This window comes from Melanerpes formicivorus, unplaced genomic scaffold, assembly GCF_026170545.1.
Source record: "Melanerpes formicivorus ecotype bairdi unplaced genomic scaffold, bMelFor1.0.p_v2 SCAF_43, whole genome shotgun sequence".
Taxonomy (NCBI): domain Eukaryota; kingdom Metazoa; phylum Chordata; class Aves; order Piciformes; family Picidae; genus Melanerpes; species Melanerpes formicivorus.
In genome coordinates, this window is record NW_027142395.1 from 3475693 (window position 1) to 3496243 (window position 20551).

The following is a 20551-nucleotide window of genomic DNA, read 5'->3' on the forward strand; positions in this document are numbered from 1 at the left end:
TTTTATACTGATTAAAGATCTGTACCCATTCTTTGTAGAGTATGCATAAGATTAGACTGGAGTGATCTGTTGATTCTATCTCTATGTACATGTGTTTGGTTGTTTTCTTTCTACAAATCCCTGGAATGGTATCAAACCAAAATGTAGGACTTAGAACACAATTCTGGAAATGAGATTTACTAGTTGTAGCAGCACTCTTTGTCTGTAATAGTTAAAAAATACAATAGGGAGGAACAAATCAGAGCACCGTTGCTACACTGTTGCTGAGAACAGCAATTTACTAAATTAAATTTGGAAGTCCTTGAAAAGGTGATACTGTGGATGATTACAGTGGAGTGGGGTTAGAACACCAACAGCAGGAAGACATTCACACTCCTAAGAGATCATTGTTTCTCAAGATGGGAAAACATCCATTAAGAAACAAGCATAAGATGAATGTGTTTCTATTTGTATAATCATTTAAGTTCTATCTAAAACCCAACACCTTACGTCTTCAACTTAATAAAGCTAAAAGTGCAGTATTAGACATTATTAGAACTGCTACATGTTTATTGCCTGTCAATAATTCTTTCTCTTATTTTGAAGCTCAGAACTGCTATAATGGCAAGTCCTGGTAGAAAAGCATAAAGTATGAGGAAATTGACTGTAAAGCAGGACAATGCATCAGGAAACTGTTTGTCGACGAACTGAGTGCCATGAGAGAAAACGCATGCAGGAGTAGTTGCAGTGGAAGCATTGGCTTCACCTGTCAGAAGAAAAATTAATTTCATTAGCAGCTTCAGTATCTAATTCATCCACTTAAATACCTCACCCATACAGTTAATTGGGGGCTGGACTGGATGATCTTCAAGGTGCCTTCCACCCCCTACCATTCTGTGTATGTCACATACCTCATCCTAATGCTATTTGAACGAACTATACCCACAGCAGTATATTTCTTATTTTGGAATAAGAACAGACAAGCCATATGTTTCTGCAGTTAATCTATATCATAGTATTTGAAGAGAAGAATAAAGAGTCACTAGGAGCTTTCTGGTTTGTTCATGCCAAACGAAAGATGATTTATGACTCTGCACAGATGTTATCAGAGGGCATGAATGGGGTGGTGTGTGTTCATAAAGCAAATTGGCCAGTGTTCTAGACTTAGCGTTCACTTTTGTTCAGTGCTTCCAGAATTCAAGAAATGGGGACTATCTTGTAATAAAGAGGGACAAGAGTTTAATAGATGAAGAACATCAAGCCTTGGAGAGGAGTGCAGACACCTGATTATAAAGCTCAAAAGAGGGTAGGTCCAAAGATGTAAGCTATACTCCGTTGATGGAATTAGCGTGCCAACATGATTCATTCTGTTTTACTGATTATCTTGCTTACAACCAGCAAAGCCCAGCCTTACAGATCCAAGCTGCTCAGTATATGCCGTGGTAACATAGGTGAATTGAAGCTTCATGAGCACTAGAGAAAACATCTGGTCAGATGTTACCTGTCAGTGCTCATTGCACTGATCTTTGATCTTATATTGTGCAATTGTATTGATCTGTGTAATACTGCTCTGATAAAGCTCATACAGGTTGCAAAGTCTACCTACTGAAACTGCTGCAAAGGGGGTTAAAAGAGGAGGTGAAGAGAAAGATCAAAACTGAAGGAAATTTAAAAAGAGTAAAAATTTGTCTATCTTGCTGACAAAAGGTAGAAGGAAAACAAACATTTACAACTCATTAAAATTATTCACAGTTGGCTTAAAAGTTGCCCTCGTTTTAACACTTACCACATGTGAAGTTCAAGCCATAAAATTCATTGACTATAAGAATTTCAGTGCTGTATTTTTGAAAGGTAAGATAACTGAGTATTTTAAACGGTGTTGGCATTTCTTCGAGGGTCCTTAAAGAAACAGAGAAGTTAAACTGACTTTTGTTATGTTACAAGAGCCAGTTCTCTCCCAAATTAGAACAAGCTCTTTGGTCATAGCCTGTTACAGAAACAGGTTTGGGCTGTACCTGTCAGGTTTTCAATCATAAAGTCCTTTTTTGTGAGAAATTAGGACACAAAGAGTTTATGGGTAGTGACAAATAGTTCTGTGAAGTGGTTTGCTATTTGCATTGCAATGATAAACTGAAAATTACAAAAGCCAATATAAAGCTTAGTTGCAAAAATGTGTTTCTTCTGAGGTAAGAAACTCCCTCACTACATCCTCAAAACCAGAAAGACTGAATATCAATTCACTGGGGGGGGGGGGGGGGAAGTGAATTGATAGCAAAACAAAAAATGAATCCAAAATAATGAGAAGGAAAAAAGAGCATGAAACTTGAAATAACGTCATTCAACAAGACCAGGCAATTTCTGCACCTAGAATACTGAAAGACTTAATAAGGAAGTAAACAAGTAAATCAGCAACCCAAGTCCCAGTAATATTTTGAACATCCTTCATTGCCTATGAAGATTAAACAAAGAGATTCACAATATTAATTAGCAATGTCTCTACTATAAAATAAGGCTAGAAACCATTTTATAGCAGTTGCCATTAGACTATGATAGTGGGAATAACTGTGTTGTGTCTACAAACATACATCTTCCTGAAATTAGACAGGGATCAAGTAATTAGACATTCACCATGTTATATTTGGTAAGCTGAGATCTGCTTTGAAAAGACAAAGCGTTATCAGTTATATGAGACTTACACACTTTACTTGAGGACAACGTGACATCATCTCTTAGGTTTACTTAGTTTTCATCAGAAAGGTCTCAGGTGAACACATCATGTAAGACCTCAAGAAATCTTATTTTGACAATAATCACAGAATTATAGAATCAATAAGGTTGGAAAAGACCTCAGAGATCATCAAGTCCAACTTGTCATGTTTCTTAACAGTAATTAAATTATTGAAAAATACAATGGGAAAACCAAAGTTCATGCAATTAAAATGCAAAAACATTTGCACAGTAATAGGGCGAGTGGATCACAATTTTCACACATTTACAATACCACTTTTTAATGTAGAGAAGTGTCTGAAAAGTTTAATGCTTAACTGGAGAATAACAGGACTAAGATAGTTGAGAACATCTGAGGTTCTTCATTTGTTTGTTTGTTTCCCAAACCATCATTCCCAACATTTAATGCCTGATTTCAGCAGTTTCTAAAAGCTGTAGGAACTCTTTTTTTTAAATAGGCTTCTTTAATGAGGACAGCATTTGACATCATCATGTCAGCATAAGTGAAAGAATTCACCTGAGCTGACAGATACTAATTTCTCAGTTTTATCTTCAGTTCATTTGCAAAAAGTTCATGTCTTGGTTGATATCTGACATTACAAAGTGTCTGGTTTGTGTGTTTAGTACAAGGTCTAACATGATAAGGTATTTCTGCCTCTGAAGGATAACAGCTGTACTTTATTTCCATTGCTACCTGTGTGTTATCGTGCTTCTGCAAAACAAACTGCTCAGTAACCTCTACCATAGGTAAATTATTTTAATGTTGACACCAGAATGAAATAAAAATCTTTTTCCTACCTTACTAGTCCTGTTCCCACTATCACACCTGCTGAATTAAGCAGCACCACTCCACTTTGGACTATATTTGGGTTTTGAACCACTCCAAGTATAGCAAGCGTTAGTAGTTCACCGATTATATGAGATGCCAGGACAGCAGCAAAGAAAATCCCAAATCTGGAAGCATCAGGATACAACCCTGTAGTCCTATACAAAAGTGAGCAAAAGAAGATTTAAAAACCAATGTTTGGGTATTAAATGTGAAAGTAGCTTTTATTTTTGTTCACAGTTCATTAAGTTAACAGTTTATGTCTTAAGCCTTAGTATGTTCTTTGAAGCCTTAACATAAAGCACATCCACTTAATACTGTCACAGAAGTGCAGATATATTAGGTTTACTCCATCTAGATTGAACAGGGTTATGTAAACATATCATTGTAGCAGAAATCTGTGTTTTTTCAGGGTAACCGTCATAGCTTTTACAATCCCTCAAACCAACATCCTCCTCATTTTAGGGTTTGTGCACAGGGAGTTACTTATGTAGGTTGCATATTTAAGGAACATCTTTATGGAGATAATTAACAGATGGAATTTTGCACTTCTGATAGTGTGAGTGCAAATATGAAAAAGGATATACTTGATTAAATGGCAGGCTGATTGAATTCACCACCCATGTAGTTCATCCAAATACAATTTCCTCCCTACTCCTCCACTCTCATACAACCTGCAATTCCAAGCTTTTCTCTAGCTAACCAGAGGAAAAAAAAATCCTCCCGAACTGTACTAGCAATTTAAAAAGTGAAGAAAGGCCAGCAGTTGCTTGGCAAACTTTTTAGTATAGATGAGAGATGGTAAAGCCTTTTATTACATAGTACTCTTTTTCCTAGATACTTTTACCACAATAGCCTCACACTTGGTATTGCCTGCATGCTTTGCCTTACCCAGAAGCAGCTATTCAATATTTTGTTTCCTTATTTACTGCTCAATGCAAGGCACTCTCTCTATTTTTTTTTTTAATCCACAATGTTTCAACATGGTCTTAAAATAGAAGCATTAATTTTCTCATAGGCTTTCTGTAGCATTTTTTTGTAATGGCCAAAATAATGTCTATTATAAATAGATGGCTGAACATTGACTCTTCAAGTATTAAACGTTCAATGAGCTAGCAACCCTTAATCACAGATTGATGCAGAAGAAACAGCTTCCTAAAGCCCTAGCATAAAAGTATTACCTTCTCTGAGGTGCTCTATTACTTTACACCGAGATATGTAAATACAGACTAGTCAGTCCAGGGTAGGGACAGAAAGAGAGGGAAACCTGGAATAGTAGGGGGAAAAAATCAAAATGAGAATATTATAGACATAGAATGGTAGGATTATAGAGACTCCTAGAGCATTTCTCAGAGGTATCTTCAGCTAGGAAAACCCGCATGAACAGAGTGTAGTGGTGAGATGGTTTAATCCACCCGCACCCACATGAATAGAATAGAATAGAATAGAATAGAATAGAATAGAATAGAATAGAATAGAATAGAATAGAATAGAGTAAAGCAGGTTGGAAGAGACCTTCAAGATCATCACGTCCAACCTATCATCCAACACCACCTAATCAACTAACCCATGTAACCAAGCACCCTGTCAAGTCTCCCCCTGAACACCTCCAGTGATGGCAATTCTACCACCTCCCTGGGCAGCGCATTCCGGTGGGCAATCACTCTCTCTGTGTAAAGCTTCCTCCTGACCTCCAGCCTGAACCTCCCCTGGCGCAGCCTGAGACTGTGTCCTCTTGTTCTGGTGCTGGCTGCCTGGGAGAAGAGACCAACCTCTGCCTGTCTACAACCCCCCTTCAGGTAGTTGTAGAGAGCAATAAGGTCACCCCTGAGTCTCCTCTTCTCCAGGCTAAGCAGCCCCAGCTCCCTCAGCCTCTCCTCATAGGGCTTGTGTTCCAAGCCCCTCACCAACTTTGTTACCCTTCCCTGGACACATTCCAGCAAGTCAACATCCTTCCTAAACTGAGGGGCCCAGAACTGGACACAGGACTCTAGGTGTGGCCTAACCAGTGCAGTGTGCAGGGGCAGAATGACCTCCCTGCTCCTGCTGGCCACACTGTTCTTGATGCAGGCCAGGATGCCATTGGCCCTCCTGGCTGCCTGGGCACACTGCAGGCTCATGTTCAGCCTACCATCAACCAGCACCCCCAGGTCCCTCTCTACCTGGCTGTTCTCCAGCCACTCTGACCCCAGCCTGTAGCACTGCATAGGGTTGTTGTGGCCAATATGCAGAACCCGGCACTTGGATGTGTTCAGTCTCATGCCGTTGGATTCTGCCCATCTGTCCAGCCTGTCGAGGTCTCTCTGCAGAGCCTCTCTACCATCCAGCAGATCAACTCCTGTCCCCAGCTTGGTGTCGTCAGCAAATTTACTGATGATCGACTCAATGCCCTCATCCAGATCATCAATAAAGATGTTAAAAAGGATGGGGCCCAGCACTGATCCTTGGAGCACACCACTAGTGACTGGCTGCCAGCTGGATGTGGCACCATTCACCACCACTCTCTGGGCTCGGCCCTCCAGCCAGTTCCTAACCCAGCTCAGAGTGCTGCTGTCCAAGCCATGGGCTGACAGCTTGGCCAGCAGTTTGCTGTGGGAGACGGTGTCAAAGGCCTTGCTGAAGTCCAGGTAGACTACATCCACAGGCCTCCCCACATCCACCAGGTAGGTCACCTGCTTGTAGAAGGAGATCATGTTGGTCAGGCAGGACCTGCCCTTCCTAAATCCATGCTGGCTGGGCCTGATCCCTTGGCCATCCTCTAAGTGCTGTGTGATTGCACTCAGGATGACCTGTTCCATGATCTTGCCTGGCACTGAGGTCAGGCTGACAGGCCTGTAATTCCCTGGCTCAGCCAACCAGCCCTTCTTGTGGATGGGCACCACATTGGCCAGCTTCCAGTCCTCTGGGACATCTCCAGTGAGCCAGGACTGCTGAAAAATGATGGAGAGCGGCTTGGCCAGCTCATCTGCCAGCTCTCTCAGCACCCTAGGATGGATCCCATCTGGTCCCATGGACTTGTGGGGATCCAAGCGGCTGAGCAGATCACCAACTACCCCATTCTGGAACAGAGGAAAACTATGCTGCTCCCTGCCTCCTTCTGCCAGCTCTGCAGACCAGCTGTCTGGAAGACATTCTGTCCTGCTAGTAAAAATTGAGGCAAAGAAGGTGTTAAGTATCTCTGCCTTTTCCTCATCCTCTGTTACAACATTCCCCTCCGTGTCCACCAAGGAGTGGAGGTTGTCCTTGCCCTTCCTCTTGCTATTAATGTATTTATAGAAGGACTTTTTGTTTTCCTGCACAGCAGAGGCCAGTTTAAGCTCCAAGTGTGCTTTTGCCTCCCTAATTTTCTTCCTGCAAGACCTAGCAACATCCTTAAATTTTTCACGGGTTGCCTCCCCTCTCTTCCAAAGGTGATACACCCTCTTTTTTTCCCTCAGTTCCATTAAAAGTTCTTTAACCATCCAGGCTGGCCGTCTGCCCCGGCGGCTCATCTTCCAGCACATTGGCACAGCCTGTCCCTGAGCCTTCAACAGTTCTTCCTTGAAGTAGGACCAGCTCTCCTGGACCCCTTTGTTTTTAAGGGCTTTATCCCAAGGAAGCCTCTGAATTAGTTCCTTGAATAGCCTGAAGTCCGCCCTCCGGAAATCCAGAGTGGAGGTCTTCTTGCTACCCCTCTTAGCTTGACCAAATACTGAGAATTCAATTATCTCGTGGTCACTGGCCCCTAAGCACCCTCCAAACACCACATCACCCACCAGCCCTTCCCTGTTGGTGAAGAGGAGGTCAAGCATAGCCTTACCCCTGGTAGGCTCACGCAGCACCTGGGATAAGAAGCTGTCCTCCATGCATTCTAAGAACTTCCTAGATTGCCTCTTCTCTGCTATGTTAAGATCCCAGCAGATATCAGGCAAGTTGAAGTCACCCATGAGAACAAGGTCAGGCGATCTTGAGACAGCCTTAAGCTGCCTATAGAATGACTCATCAAGATCCTCCTCCTGGTTGGGTGGTCTATAACAGACTCCAACCAGGATGTCAGCCCTGTTGGCCTTCCCTCTAATTCTCACCCACAGGCACTCAACCTGATGGTCCCTGATCTCCAGCTCAATGGCATCTAGTGCCTTCCTGATGTAAAGGGCTACCCCTCCACCCCTTCTTCCTTGCCTGTCTCTCCTGAAGAGCCTGTAGCCATCAATTGCAGTGCTCCAGTCATGTGAGTCGTCCCACCATGTCTCTGTGATGGCAACTACTAAAGCACAGCTAACCCAAGTTGGAGAAGTGAATGAAGGCTGTATTTTACAAGCAATAATGAAATGCAATGAATATATGCAAAATATACAGTATTTACAATATTATACAAGAATTTACAGGAAATAACACAGGAAAAATCCCCCTTGCAGGAGGATCCCACCTTGGGTTCCCCCTAACCTCTCTCCCCCTTCCCTTTCCTCCCCAGTTAATTAGACGAAAAAGGAGAAAGAGAGAGAAAAGGATATTAAGGGGAATTTGTTAGCTCAAAGCAGTTGTTAAGAAGTTAGTTTTCTTATCAGTTTCAGTCCAGGGTCAGCGGCATGCATTGTGGCCAAGAAACAAAAGACAGACTGAAGCTGGAGTGAGTGAGAGAAAAGAATGTTAGAAATATTTGCTATGGTACATCTCACATCGGCCCAATGAAATCCATTTGGAATTAATCTTTGTTTTCCTTTTTACACCCAAACATTCAGCTAGAGAATTCTGTAGCTATCCTTTTCTTAATGGCATAGCCTAAACTGTCACACAGAGTGCATTTACTTGATTGCAAAAGTTGCTGTATTTGTTCTTGGTCAGACTTGCTGGTCACGTACGATTTTGAGTCTGTATGACCCAAACCATCTGACCCTACAAATACAAACTCTGAGGTTTGTAAGAGCACCTACCAGAGGCTCTACAAAAGTTAGTCCATTCAGTTAAATTCAGTTCTGCACAGATACAACGTTCAAAATTTCATAGAGAAACGGCGTACTCTGAGGTCTAAGGGCACTATGAAATCACTCTGACACATTGCTGATGGCTTCTAAACAACCACAATTAGCAAAGATATTGAGAGGCTAGTATCTGTAAATATTACCTATTAACCAGAGACATTCTTGACTACTGATTGTGTTTGACGCTACCAAATCACAAGGCAAAGTCTCTGCCCATACAAATTTCCTGCTCATTAAGGAGTGACAAAGAGTGGATTGTGATCTTTAGAAAGTCCACAGCCCTTCCCTCAATGAGCCTGGGAAGGTGCTTTCCAAGTGGCTGCCTTATCAACAATCAGTTCACTAGCGGGCAGAAACAGAAGGGCTCTGGCAGAGCATCCTCTAAATTCTTGGTGGGAGAAGTAATTTCAGCTTGTCTGTGAAAAACAGCCTTCTGAGGGAGCACTGCCTGAAGCAGGCAGTGCTGACAGATTGCAAAAATAAAAGCCCAAGTAGTAAGGGGACAAAGAGGAAAAAAATGGCCTTGCTTAAACAAAACTGCTCTTTTTAATATCAGCACCAAACTACAAAAACTCAACCCATGCAAACATCTGGAGGAGCAGAAATTGGCCCTGATTGCTTTGCTATTAGCTTGCATAAGCAGACATGGACTCATATTAAGTTCAGAAGGTGAGAAATTAATGGAAGAGCAGACCTATGCTACACATAAAGCAACCAACAGATGAGATATCACCCCATTCTGAAGTATTACTTCAGAAATTTACTCTTCCTGGAGAGTGGATGAGAGGGATCCAGGTCTTCCTACTTCCATATGCTGTAGTTGGACCAATGTCCCAGTAGAATGCTTTGTTACTATTGCATACTGTCCTCTGCCTCATCATTTTCTACCCTCTTATTTGCAGTCTTAGCAAATGACACTTCCTGCTTGGGGTATGACACAAGAATGATGAATGTCCCAGGCCCATTAAAACTTGCCAAGTTGCCTACAGAATGGGATGTTTACTTACTCATAAAGTGTTTTAACACCACCTGAAAGAAAAGAGCTAAAAATATGTCACCTTTCCTTAAGCTTTGTCTGTATTCATTCTGAGACACAACAGCAGGAAGCCAGGCCAGGAGACTTGCTGCTGACAACAGAATTGAAACTGGTAAGAAAAAGAAAATAAGAATCCAATAGATGGTAGAAATGCTTACCAGTATATAAATGTGCTGAATATTGCCACACTGATGACACTGAAGGGTAGGAAATGTACTATATACGCTAAAAGCATTTGCCACTTCTTATACAAGCCGTCTTTACTTTCTTGGTCACTGATAGCACGTAAAGGTGGGACTAAATTAAACATATAAGAAATAAATTAAATCACAACTGAGTAAAGAAATCAAGACTTGTTGCTAGCAAAAATGACCCAAAGCACAGAGACAACTTTGAGAATGTATCAGAAATATTCTGGCTAAACAGATCTGATTGCTTCCCCCACTCCGCCCACTAAAACCATGGAAAACAAGCGCCCTGCAGATTGCAAAAGTTGTAAGCTTAATGAAAAAGGGCTAGCTAGGCAACATGCAGGACAGTCTTCTCTTTTTGCAGATGGAAGAAACTTCCATCACTGGATAATTTCTTGAGGTGCTCTCATCTCAAAGTGACAAGAGGAGTGTATGTAAACAGAATAGTTTTTAGAGTTGCAAATAGAACCTACTGTTGGTCTTAGTATGGCAGATGTAAGAGGAAAAAAGTAATAATAACAAAATAATCTTAAATCTAATTCTGCTTAACTGTTGTCTAGAGTGGTTTTGATCTTAAGATGTTAAGTACAGGCCCAGACCTTGTCCTGCTTTTTGTAACACCACATGCAGGCAAGCTAAGGTCTCTCATAATAAAGCCTCCATACAGAGGTCTGTTGTGAAAAGGAGGCAGGGATCAGGGTACATAGAATAGAATAGAATTAACCATGTTGGAAAAGTCCTTCGAGGTTATCAAGTCCAACCCATTACCCAACACCATCTAATCAACTAAGCCATGGCACCAAGAACCCCATCCAGTCTCTTCTTAAACACCTCCAGTGATGGTGACTCCACCACCTCCCTGGGCAGCACATTCCAATGGCCAATCTCTCTTTCTGGGAAGAACTTCTTCCTAACATCCAGCTTACACCTCCCCTGGCGGAGCTTGAGACTGATTCCTTCATGAAGTGCACTGAACCTGGTTCTATGCCATGAAGCTTCCTGTTGCTTCACTTTTGAAATTCATATTTCTATATCAGTTCTAACATTATCTAGAACTGTTAAGAACCTTTACATAATAATATTCAAATAAGAATTTTTCTTATTGACAAAATAGTGGCATCAATAACTGCCGCAAATAACTCGGGACAGAAACTCACAAAGGGCAACAGCATTGAGCATCCCAGTGTAGGGCGGGGCACTCACGCACTGGTAAACAAGCCCCACGCGGTCCTGCACAGCTCCTTTCACCAAGTCACTGTTTAGTCTGAGAAGGAAAAATGCTACAAACAATCCAAATAACAAATTCTGGAGGAGACGCATGATGATGCCCATCTTATCTCTGGAGAAGTTTCTCATTGTCCTCCTGGTAATGAAATAAATTGATAACAATACACCTGTTAGCTGTGACTGATCACATGTTGGTAATATATTTAGATCTGAACAAGTCTTACACACAGTGTCCACAAAAAGGTTTTAAAAAGACAGGGACAAACACAGTGGTAGACAACAATAAATAAATAAACAAATAATTGCATTTAGATATGGGGGGAAGATCCCAAAAGATTAGCATAAGGAAAGATATGTTTCTTTTATAAAAGAAACACACACACACAACCCCACCCCACCCCACCCCCAAAAAAAAAAAGAAGGAAAGGAAAAAAAAAAGTCTTACCGTAAAAGAATCCATAATTTGAAAAAGGCACAGGGTGAGTCTTTGTTTTTGAATGGTATTGGTGGCAGTTCTTTCATATACTTTGTTCTTTCAATGGCTGCCAGGACTTTGGTAAAGATCTCTGAGTTTTTGTAGGCTGATACAATTACCTGAACCCTACTGTAGGTTTCAAGTTCACGTTCCTGGCTTCTGGTATCCACAGACGTCACATCCGCTGTAAATTTACAAAGTATTTACACTATATATACACATCAGTTTCCCTTCCTGTCTCTTCCCCCTTGCAACTAACCTTTCCTTGTCTCTATCCTAAAATCTGTAAAGAAGAAGGAAAGGTCCACCAAAAGTGTTCAATGTTTCTTTTATTCCTCCCTCTGTTAGAAGCAGCATGAATGAATAAATGTGCAGCCACAAAAAATATCTGTGTTTTGTGGCCTCTGTAGGACTCTGAATTTTGAGTCCTTTAATTGGAAATGCAAGGACTGAGTGGTGTGATGGTCAGATCTTCAGCATTCTCCTTGCTCAGCTGAGAGCTGTGCCACCCGTGAAGCATTACTGCTGCTGAGAGCAAGGTAGAGCACCATCTGAGGCTCAACACTGATGAGGATGAAGAGATGACTTTCTGGTCATGTATTTTTCAGGTTTTCAGACAAATGCTGAGACATGGCTCCTTGATTTTCCCTTGTCCTCTACCTGCTCTTCTGTAACTATGGAGCTCTATTTCTCAGTTGAGTTGAGCTCACGCTGCAGAAACACTGCTCTTCTCTACTACTTGAGCTGTTACTGCAGTGTTGCACTGGGGTTTACCCATCTCCTCAGACACACTGCTACTTCAGTGTTAAGTTAGAAGATGTTCAGCAGACCAAATTCCCCTAGCAGGCTGAAAGAAATATGACTTACTACTGTGGAACTTATAAAAGGTAAATACTTCACAGTATGAATGTTGCTTTCTAACAAATCCACCCATACCTATTCCCAACACCAACAATTCTGTCACTAGCAGATGGGAACTTGGTGTGTGCTATTTATACAAGTCACACAGATTCAGCAAGTGCATTACAAAATGCATTACACATTTCCTTTTTCCCTAATAGGAAAGTTTCAAAACCAAAACCATCGCTCTCAGGAATAACTTTTATATTACTCCTCTAGAGCTGATGCCTTTATCAGTAATTTCTTCCCAAAGATTCTGTCTTCCTTACTTTTGTGGTGTTACACTCAACTTCAAAATACAAACTGAACAAGAGGAAAAGGAGGCCTTGTCCAAGATTTTTATGTTGTCCTCAAACCCTGATTTAAGCTGATGAATAGTTCCCTAGTGTTCTGAAAGCTGGAATTCAGCAGAAATGTCTTTAATGGTAAACAGATGCAAAATTAAGTCCTCGGTTCTGTAAATATGGCCATCCAAAACATAGATACGTTTCAATAACACAATCCACACGAAATACATAGGATTAAGTTTCCTCTGCTGTTGGTGTAAATTATATCAGAATATGTCCCTTCATTCACATCATTAAATCGCCCCAAAAATATAAACTACCAATTTCCAGAGACTAAATATTCTGCTGATTCTTTGCTCTAAACTGTATTTTTTCGTTTTCTTGTCACATTCAAAGGCTGACATTTGAAGAATGCAGTACTCTCTTTAATAAGCTTTTGTAAAAGCAGGTCTAAATCTCAAATCATCTATGCTTTTCAAGACTATTCAAATTCATGAAGGCAAAATTATCCTTGCTGTCACACCAGTATTTTCTGCTTCATCCCATTCCAGCTTCATGTCAACAATGATCTTCTCTTCTCTCCGAGTTTAGGATGTCATCCAGACAATAGGATAACGCTGGCTCCTCTGAATGCAACTTTTTGGATTGGTCAAGTCCCCTGGTTAACGCTCAGCTAGAAACTAGCCTACATGCTAGATTTAAACCCAGAAGCACATACATGTGTACGCATGCACACGCACACACACGTAGTCTTCAAACGTGTATCTGCCTGGCTCAGATAACACAGGTGCCTTGCAGTGAATCATGGAATTATAGAATCATAGAATCAACAAGTGTGACCGTTTGAGGCTGTGCCTTTAAGAAAGAGACAGCGCTGGGACACTCTGGCTGAATATTTTGTAAACAAAGATAGGTCTAAATGAATTTCATTGGTAGATTGGTAGGCTGGGAAAGACCTCAAAGACCATCAAGTCCAACCTGTCACTCAACACCTCATGACTACTAAACCATGGCACCAAGTGCCATGTCCAGTCCCCTCTTGGACACCTCCAGGGGTGGTGACTCCACCATCTCCCTGATAGAATCATAGAAACCAAGGCTAATTTCCAAAGTCTAATACTAACCTTTTTTTTAACCCCATCCTGGATTGGTAAAACATTGCTCTTCAGTTTTTCCCAACAGCTTACAGTGATCATCTCTCTCTGTTCTGCTCCAGTAGCTCAACCTGGTATTAGCAACTCCCCAAACTTCTGGAAACTGCAGAGTATGAATCTCTGAAAACTGATGCCTTTAGTCCTTTGATAGTTATTCTAACATCCTTTCCTCCAGGCAACAATTGTTTTCAGTTGCTTGGCATCACAGATTACATAACAGCATGGGACTTTCCAAAGATTTGGGATCAAATTGATTTTCCAACATGCAGGGGACAGGCATAGGGAGATGCCATCAGGAATCTATAGGCTTCATGAAGTTGAGATGCCTTTTTTCATTGGCAGTTTACTACTTTCTGATGTGTTTCAGACATACAGCAAACTTCTGCCATTTAATAGAACTAGTAGAGATTACACGAGCCCAAGCCCTCTCTCTTCCCTGAACTGAGAATAATTACAAAGTTGGGGAGAATTCAGACACATTTCCGTCCCTGGAAAAAACTTCAATTTGGGGAAGAAAACAACTTGTTTGTCTAAATTAAACCCATATTTTCACCAAAACAACTTAGACAAGCTTACCATAGAAGTCAAAAGGATTTGATTGCTCAGGACAAGAATAGCCACAGTCACTAAAAAATGTGATCATTTCCATAGGGTTCCCACAGAAAACCATTTCTCCAAAGCTCATGATGGCTATTTTGTCAAATAACTGTGGGAAGGCAAATGAATGCATTAGCAAGATGTACTGAGAAGAGGTGCATTATTTCTTGAGTATAGTTGCTGTCTTGGTAATAAAAATTCTTTGATCAGGAAGAAATAGTTTTGACATATTCAAACTTCTTTAGTATATTTCACTCAAACAAAATTTGTTCATTCTTTCAGCGTTCTCAGTGGTTTTCAGTGGTTATGCAAGATGACAAATCTTAAAACTCTTAAAACTAGTCCTTCTCAAAACTGTCAGCAACAACAGCATTACAGAGGCAACCTACACACAGAAATGGGACTTCTGACTTCACTTCTAATGCACCTTCATTTACTGACTGACCTGCTTTGGCACTTAGTAGCTTCAGACTGTAAAATATCCAAATTGTTGGGAAAATTATTCTGAAGTGCTTAAGGACTTTGGGTGAGCATTTGCCAAGGCAGGGCTCCTACCAGCTATGATCAATCTACATTCCCAAAGCACCAGGACTGCTTTCAGTCCAGAAAAGCACTTGCACTCCTGGGTGGCTTCATGACCACTTACACTCAATTCAGTCAGCTTTTGATTCAAGTGGTGGGTGGTGGATGTATCAGAACAGAAAAGTATGAAACAGTAATGGAAGGGGAAAATGCTGTCCGCAGCACAAACCCTACAAGGCCACATGAAGTGATGAACCTACATCACTTGGCACAAAGAAGGGAAAAGAAACTTTGGTGTTTGGTTTTTTTTTTAATTCCAAATCCTGGCTTAACCTCTCTTAAGTTGCAAATGTTACTGGAATATGCATACATAAGGTGCTAGTTTTTACAGCACCTGCACATATGGCTTCTCTCAGTGTTTTTGATTTAGGTAGCTGTAATAAGACAGAGGTTAGGCACACAGTCAGTGTGTGTGCTATTTCACAGGGCAGTATTTGTCCAAAAGTGCCCTGCCACTGGTAGAAGTCCAGAACTGTAATGTTCAAGATGAGCCTGTGCTTATGTGGTGGGGAAGAAAGCAAGCTTTTGGAGGAAACTATGTTGAATCCAGTACTTTTGTCCTGGAAAAAAAAAATGTAAAAAACCCCACAAAACCAAAATGCACAACAAACAAACACAAAACAACAACAAAACAACAAAACCAAATGAACAAAGCCCCAGAAAACAACAAAACCCAAACAAACCCCAACAAACCCAAACAGTGAGTAGGTATCATTTACCCTGAAAAGTTCTGAGCGAGGCTGATGAATTGTAATAATCACAATCCTGTCTTTGTGTGCAAGATCTGAGAGAAGTGAGACGATCTGATTTGCAGTCAGACAGTCCAGCCCTGTTGTTGGTTCATCAAGCAGCATGACCTCTGTGAAATAACAAGAAACATTGTTAGAAGTCAGGTAAATGGGAAGGAAGGGTTGCAGCTTCTGCGTTTGAAGCTCATTTGGCAAATAGTAGAGAAATTACATGTGAAGTTACATGTGTAAAGCAGAGTATGCACTGATATTGTGGTCTTTTGGGTTTAGTGCTTCCCTAGTTTGGTTTCAATGACCAGGAATAAGGACATCAAAACTGATGCAGGATCAGAGAAAAATCTTTTTTTGGTAACCTCAGGTGAATTTTGAAAATTTCCAAAGTAGGCTTGATGTATACATTTGCTTCTAAGAACAATGATGACAAATTTCAGCATGTCTACAAAAGCAAACAATTAGTTAGAATTTACATCTGAATTAAATAATTATCTAGAAGTCATAATCTGAATTAAATGTATATATACACAGAATTTGTTATGAACAAAGAGATGTTAAACTACAGGATATATAATTCCATAGATGAGAGATTTTTGGTGCATTTCTTTGTGGTTTTATTGCATGCAGAAGGGTAAAAGTTGCAGTCAAATCCATTATTAGTACGTAGATGAATACATAGAATAGAATACATAGAATAAACCAGGTTGGAAGAGACCTTCAAAATCATCGTGTCCAACCCATCAACCAATCCAACCCATGTAAACAACTAACCCATGGCACCAAGCACCCTGTCAAGTCTCCTCCTGAACACCTCCGATGACAGCGACTCCACCACGTCCCCAGGCAGCCCATTCCAATGGGCAATCACTCTTTATAGAACTTCTTCCTAACATCCAACCTAAACCTCCCCTGGTGCAGCCTGAGACTGTGTCCTCTTGTTCTGGTACTGGCTGCCTGGGAGAAGAGACCAACATCCACCTGGCTACAACCTCCCTTCAGGTAGTTGTAGAGAGTAATAAGGTCACCCCTGAGTCTCCTCTTCTCCAGGCTAAGCAACCCCAGCTCCCTCAGCCTCTCGTCATAGAGCTTGTGTTCCAAACCCCTCACCAACTTCATTGCCCTTCTCTGGACACATTCCAGCAAGTCAACATCCTTCCTAAACTGAGGGGCCCAGAACTGGACACAGTACTCGAGGTGTGGCCTAACCAGTGCAGTGTACAGGGGCAGAACGACCTCCCTGCTCCTGCTGGCCACACTGTTCTTGATGCAGGCCAGGATGCCATTGGCCCTCTTGGCTGCCTGGGCATAGTATAGAACACGGTAATTCAACCTTGATGAGGATAGGAGGGGAGGAGAGATTTCTCCAGAGGTTTATCTACACAGAATTACTATAGTATTTATTGTAGAGTTTAGTGAACCGTAGAGTTTAGTGAATTACTGAGCAATTACCACACCAAATAAACTCTCTAGGAATGACCAATAGAAGTAATATACCTCACTTTGCTATTTAAATGCTCTTTCCAGCCTGGTATGCAGTCCTGGCACTTCTGCACCCCTATGAGGACTCCAGAATCCAATCATTTCACTCCATCAAACTGTTTCCAAACTGACAAAATTTACAGTGCTGTTTCTTATGGCTAATCCTTCTAGCTGCTCTGCTTTGGTTTTCATTCATCAGCATTTTTTTGCCTCACACATACCTGGCTTACTGCCAGCTACTCCACTACAAGGCTCAATGAGTGCATATAATAAATATAATATAAATAATGTGCCACAACCAATATTTCAGACACCAAACAGTCAAGCCCAGAAAGACTTAAAAGGGATACACATAAGTCTAAACTTATATTCAGGAGCACAAAGTAACATTAGTTTTGTAAATCCATGCAGTGGTACTTACTGGGATCTTGTAACAGCTGGGCTGCAATCGAAACGCGGCGCCTCTCACCCCCAGAAATCCCAGCAAAAATACGGCTTCCAATGATTTTGCCAGCAATGTGGCTGAGATTCAGCTCAGCCAAAACTGCATCCACCTGAAATATAATTGCCATTTGGAAAGACTAAGCACAGCCCAGTACAGGTAACTGTGTGCAGTATTTTAAAAATGAAAGAAAAATAAAGTACATTATTTATATCTCTGACTTTCCCAACATGCTGGTTGCATGCATTCATTTCTATTTAATTATGTGTAATGCATTATTTAAATTAATTTTTTAAAAATGTTATTTTCATCTATTCAGAAATTAGTAACATTCTAGCTTCAGCTAGCATTAAGAGATTGAGTTCAGAGGTGGAACTGGAAGTAACAGTATGAAGCATAATGCACTGGTCTGACTTCCAAAATAAGGGAGCATTATGGTACGTCAGCTCTGAGGAATTATAAAATACTAAATGGAAGATAGCTGAAGAGACAGACATCAAAAGCCTCTGGTCAGAAATATCCAATCTTTAGTCTCAAAAGAGGCCTGAAAGACTTTTCAGTAGGGCTGAAACACACCTGTTTTATCAAGAAAGTAGACTGTAAGGGGCTTATTAGATCAGTCTTTTTCAGAGCTCTTCTGGTTAGTGAGGGGCATCCAGCAGGAGCCAGAGTAGTGTCAAAGTGAGCTCGGCTCTTCAAGAGACTTGCCAGTATGCAGAGGACTGGCCTTACCAGCTGGGGAAGGGGAAGTGACTTCCATACCAACAGCAGCATCTCCGCTGCAGCTTTGGGCAGGAGAGCTTTGTCCCAGCACAACAATGATTCTTCGGGGCATCATGACAAACCTTTTGCAGAGGAGCATCAGAGATCTTGTGTCCTACTCCTCAGCAGGAGAATTTCTCCCCGTTTTCAGAATGAGGATTGCAAAACCTCGTAAGCTTAAAACACAGCCATGGACAGCAAATGCTGCTGGTGAAAGAATTACATGACATAATGTCTGCTTTTCTGGTGGAAGATGATAAAATACAGACCTTCTTTTTGATGCAACTATCGGAGCACTTCTGAAGAGTTAGTAGAGCAGTGTAGGTCAGAGACTCTTGTATGGTGAGGAAGCTTAGCAAAGTGTCATGCTGGAAAAAAACAAAAGTGAAGAGGAAGAGGCAGTTAGTCCTGTGAGAATTAAGATCTTGCCTTTGCTTGCACAGCCTTCACTCATTGATACAATTTATTAGCTGCTTTGTACCAAATTTAATAGAAAAGTTGCAATCAGATCACACTACTCCATTACACTAGCAGCTGTACTTTCTTTATGTGAGAGGAAGCACGCTGAACAAGAATAAATGCAGAAATCAACCTGTGGCACATAAGAGAAGCAATCTCTAAACTGTTCTCTCTTCAACTGATGCCCATTCATGTACACTTCACCAAAGAAGTTTTCTTTATGTCCCAGGCGTCCTGATATTGCATCCAGAAGTGTTGTTTTCCCAGATCCTTTCAAACAAAAGAAATTACGTGTGATGAGATTAACCTTATTATTTCAAGAGCAAGTAGCCTCACTGGGATGGAGACATATGACAAGAAGAAAGGTGAGTTTATTCTCCATAAGACTAAAATAATAGGTCCCGAAAATGCAGCTAGTTAAGGAGAGGTAAATGGGAAAAACTTTATCTTTTACTTAAGTTACAATTGTTAGTTAGATCACAGAACATGGAACTCTGAAAACCAAAGTTTTACAAAGCAGAGATTCAAACCACCTGCAATTCCAGTGTTCCAAATGTAGACCTTGGTCACGTTCATAGCACTGTGGAAGTCACCAGTATTCATTCTCATCTTATTTCTTTTAAAGTACTGGAAGAACTTACCAGAATTTCCTAAAATCCCCATAATCTGGCCACTCTCTAAGTGAAATGAGACTTCCTTAAGTATCTGTCGGGTACGTTTTTTATGACACAAAGCAATGTTCCACCATGGGCCAACAGGTTCTCTTGGAAAACAAACATCAGAAAAAGAAATTAAATAGAGGAAACTTTTAAAAATTGTGTAAAGCAAGTAAAGGGTGTGTGCCTACTGCATGTGGGATGGGCCCCTGCAAGGATTTTTAAATATTGGGGGAAAAAAATATCTTTAATTTGTTTTGCCTCCTTACAGCCCACAGGCATTAATTTTTTAACTTCGTTGTTCCCTGGAATCTAAAACAAAGTCTGAACAGATTTTTCAGAATGACTGCTAGGAGGCTTTCAGACTGTGACCAAAAGGGAAAACTTGAACTGAAGCTTTAATTGTTGATGATGTTTGCCAGCCATTAATGCACCTGAATGTGTTCTTCAGGCCTCATGTCATCCTTCTGGTGACAGCAGGAAAGGCAGTGGGGAAGGGCACAATCACTGCAGATCTCCTCTAGAGTATCTCTTTCAGTGAAGTGAAGGGGAACTGGCAAACCCTCTGGAGGACAGACTGGCTTTGCCTTCCTCAAGCAACATACTCTACCCCTGTGGCAGGTAGCCCAGCACCATGAGGTAGGCAGCCTGGAAACATTCTTCCTCTACTGGGCTGAAGTCAAACCCACAACCCACTGGTCCCAGCCCCTATTCCCTTGGTCTTGGGTCAGAGCAACTCCTGGCAGGGAGGGGCTCACCATGCCATCCTCCCTGGCCCTACCTGATCGTGTAGGAGATGCCTTGGACACTGATGCTGTTGGACAGCCACCCTGCAGCCTTTTTCTCACTTGTCTGCCCACTGCTGCTGCTCCTCTCCACAGCAGGAGACCCTCTGCCCAACATCCTGAAGTGCAGGGGCCCCGCAAGCTTCCTTCCTCACAACGCTGGCCAGGTATCCGATGCTGCCACCACCATGCCTCCTTTAGCACTGGGCAGAGGCAACGCCTTGCTGTCCCCAGGTCAGAGCAGGTCACTGCCCCAGGTGCTTACAACCCAGGCATGCGCCTA

General features: G+C 41.6%; 1 protein-coding gene across 2 annotated transcripts; it reads right to left on the reverse strand.

Annotated features, from left to right (window-relative positions):
- Positions 1-548: 548 nt before the first annotated feature.
- On the reverse strand, positions 549-20460 carry ABCG5 (ATP binding cassette subfamily G member 5). 2 transcript variants are annotated; one of them, XM_068158849.1, is made up of 13 exons: positions 20265-20460; positions 19469-19590; positions 18961-19097; positions 18638-18736; positions 17586-17718; positions 15662-15801; positions 14340-14469; positions 11393-11606; positions 10878-11083; positions 9688-9826; positions 3505-3690; positions 1766-1878; positions 549-745 (listed from the first exon to the last, which is right to left on the reverse strand). In XM_068158849.1, the coding sequence occupies exons 1-13, from the start codon at positions 20384-20386 to the stop codon at positions 549-551; spliced, it is 1938 nt and encodes a 645-aa protein (XP_068014950.1). In that variant the 5' UTR covers positions 20387-20460. The 2 variants fall into 2 exon arrangements, with proteins under 2 accessions (XP_068014950.1, XP_068014952.1); XM_068158851.1 differs by lacking the exon at positions 1766-1878 and having other exon boundaries at positions 656-745.
- Between the last annotated feature and the right edge of the window lie 91 nt (positions 20461-20551).

Bases quoted from the DNA above. Each gene is read 5' to 3' on its own strand.
- ABCG5 (XM_068158849.1), bottom strand. From the start codon at position 20,386: ATGTTGGGCAGAGGGTCTCCTGCTGTGGAGAGGAGCAGCAGCAGTGGG. The intron at 17,719-18,637 runs GTCTGTATTTTA...ATTATATTTCAG, and splicing joins ATAGTTGCATCAAAAAGAAG to GTGGATGCAGTTTTGGCTGA. The intron at 11,084-11,392 runs GTAAGACTTTTT...TTTCATTACCAG, and splicing joins AAATTATGGATTCTTTTACG to GAGGACAATGAGAAACTTCT.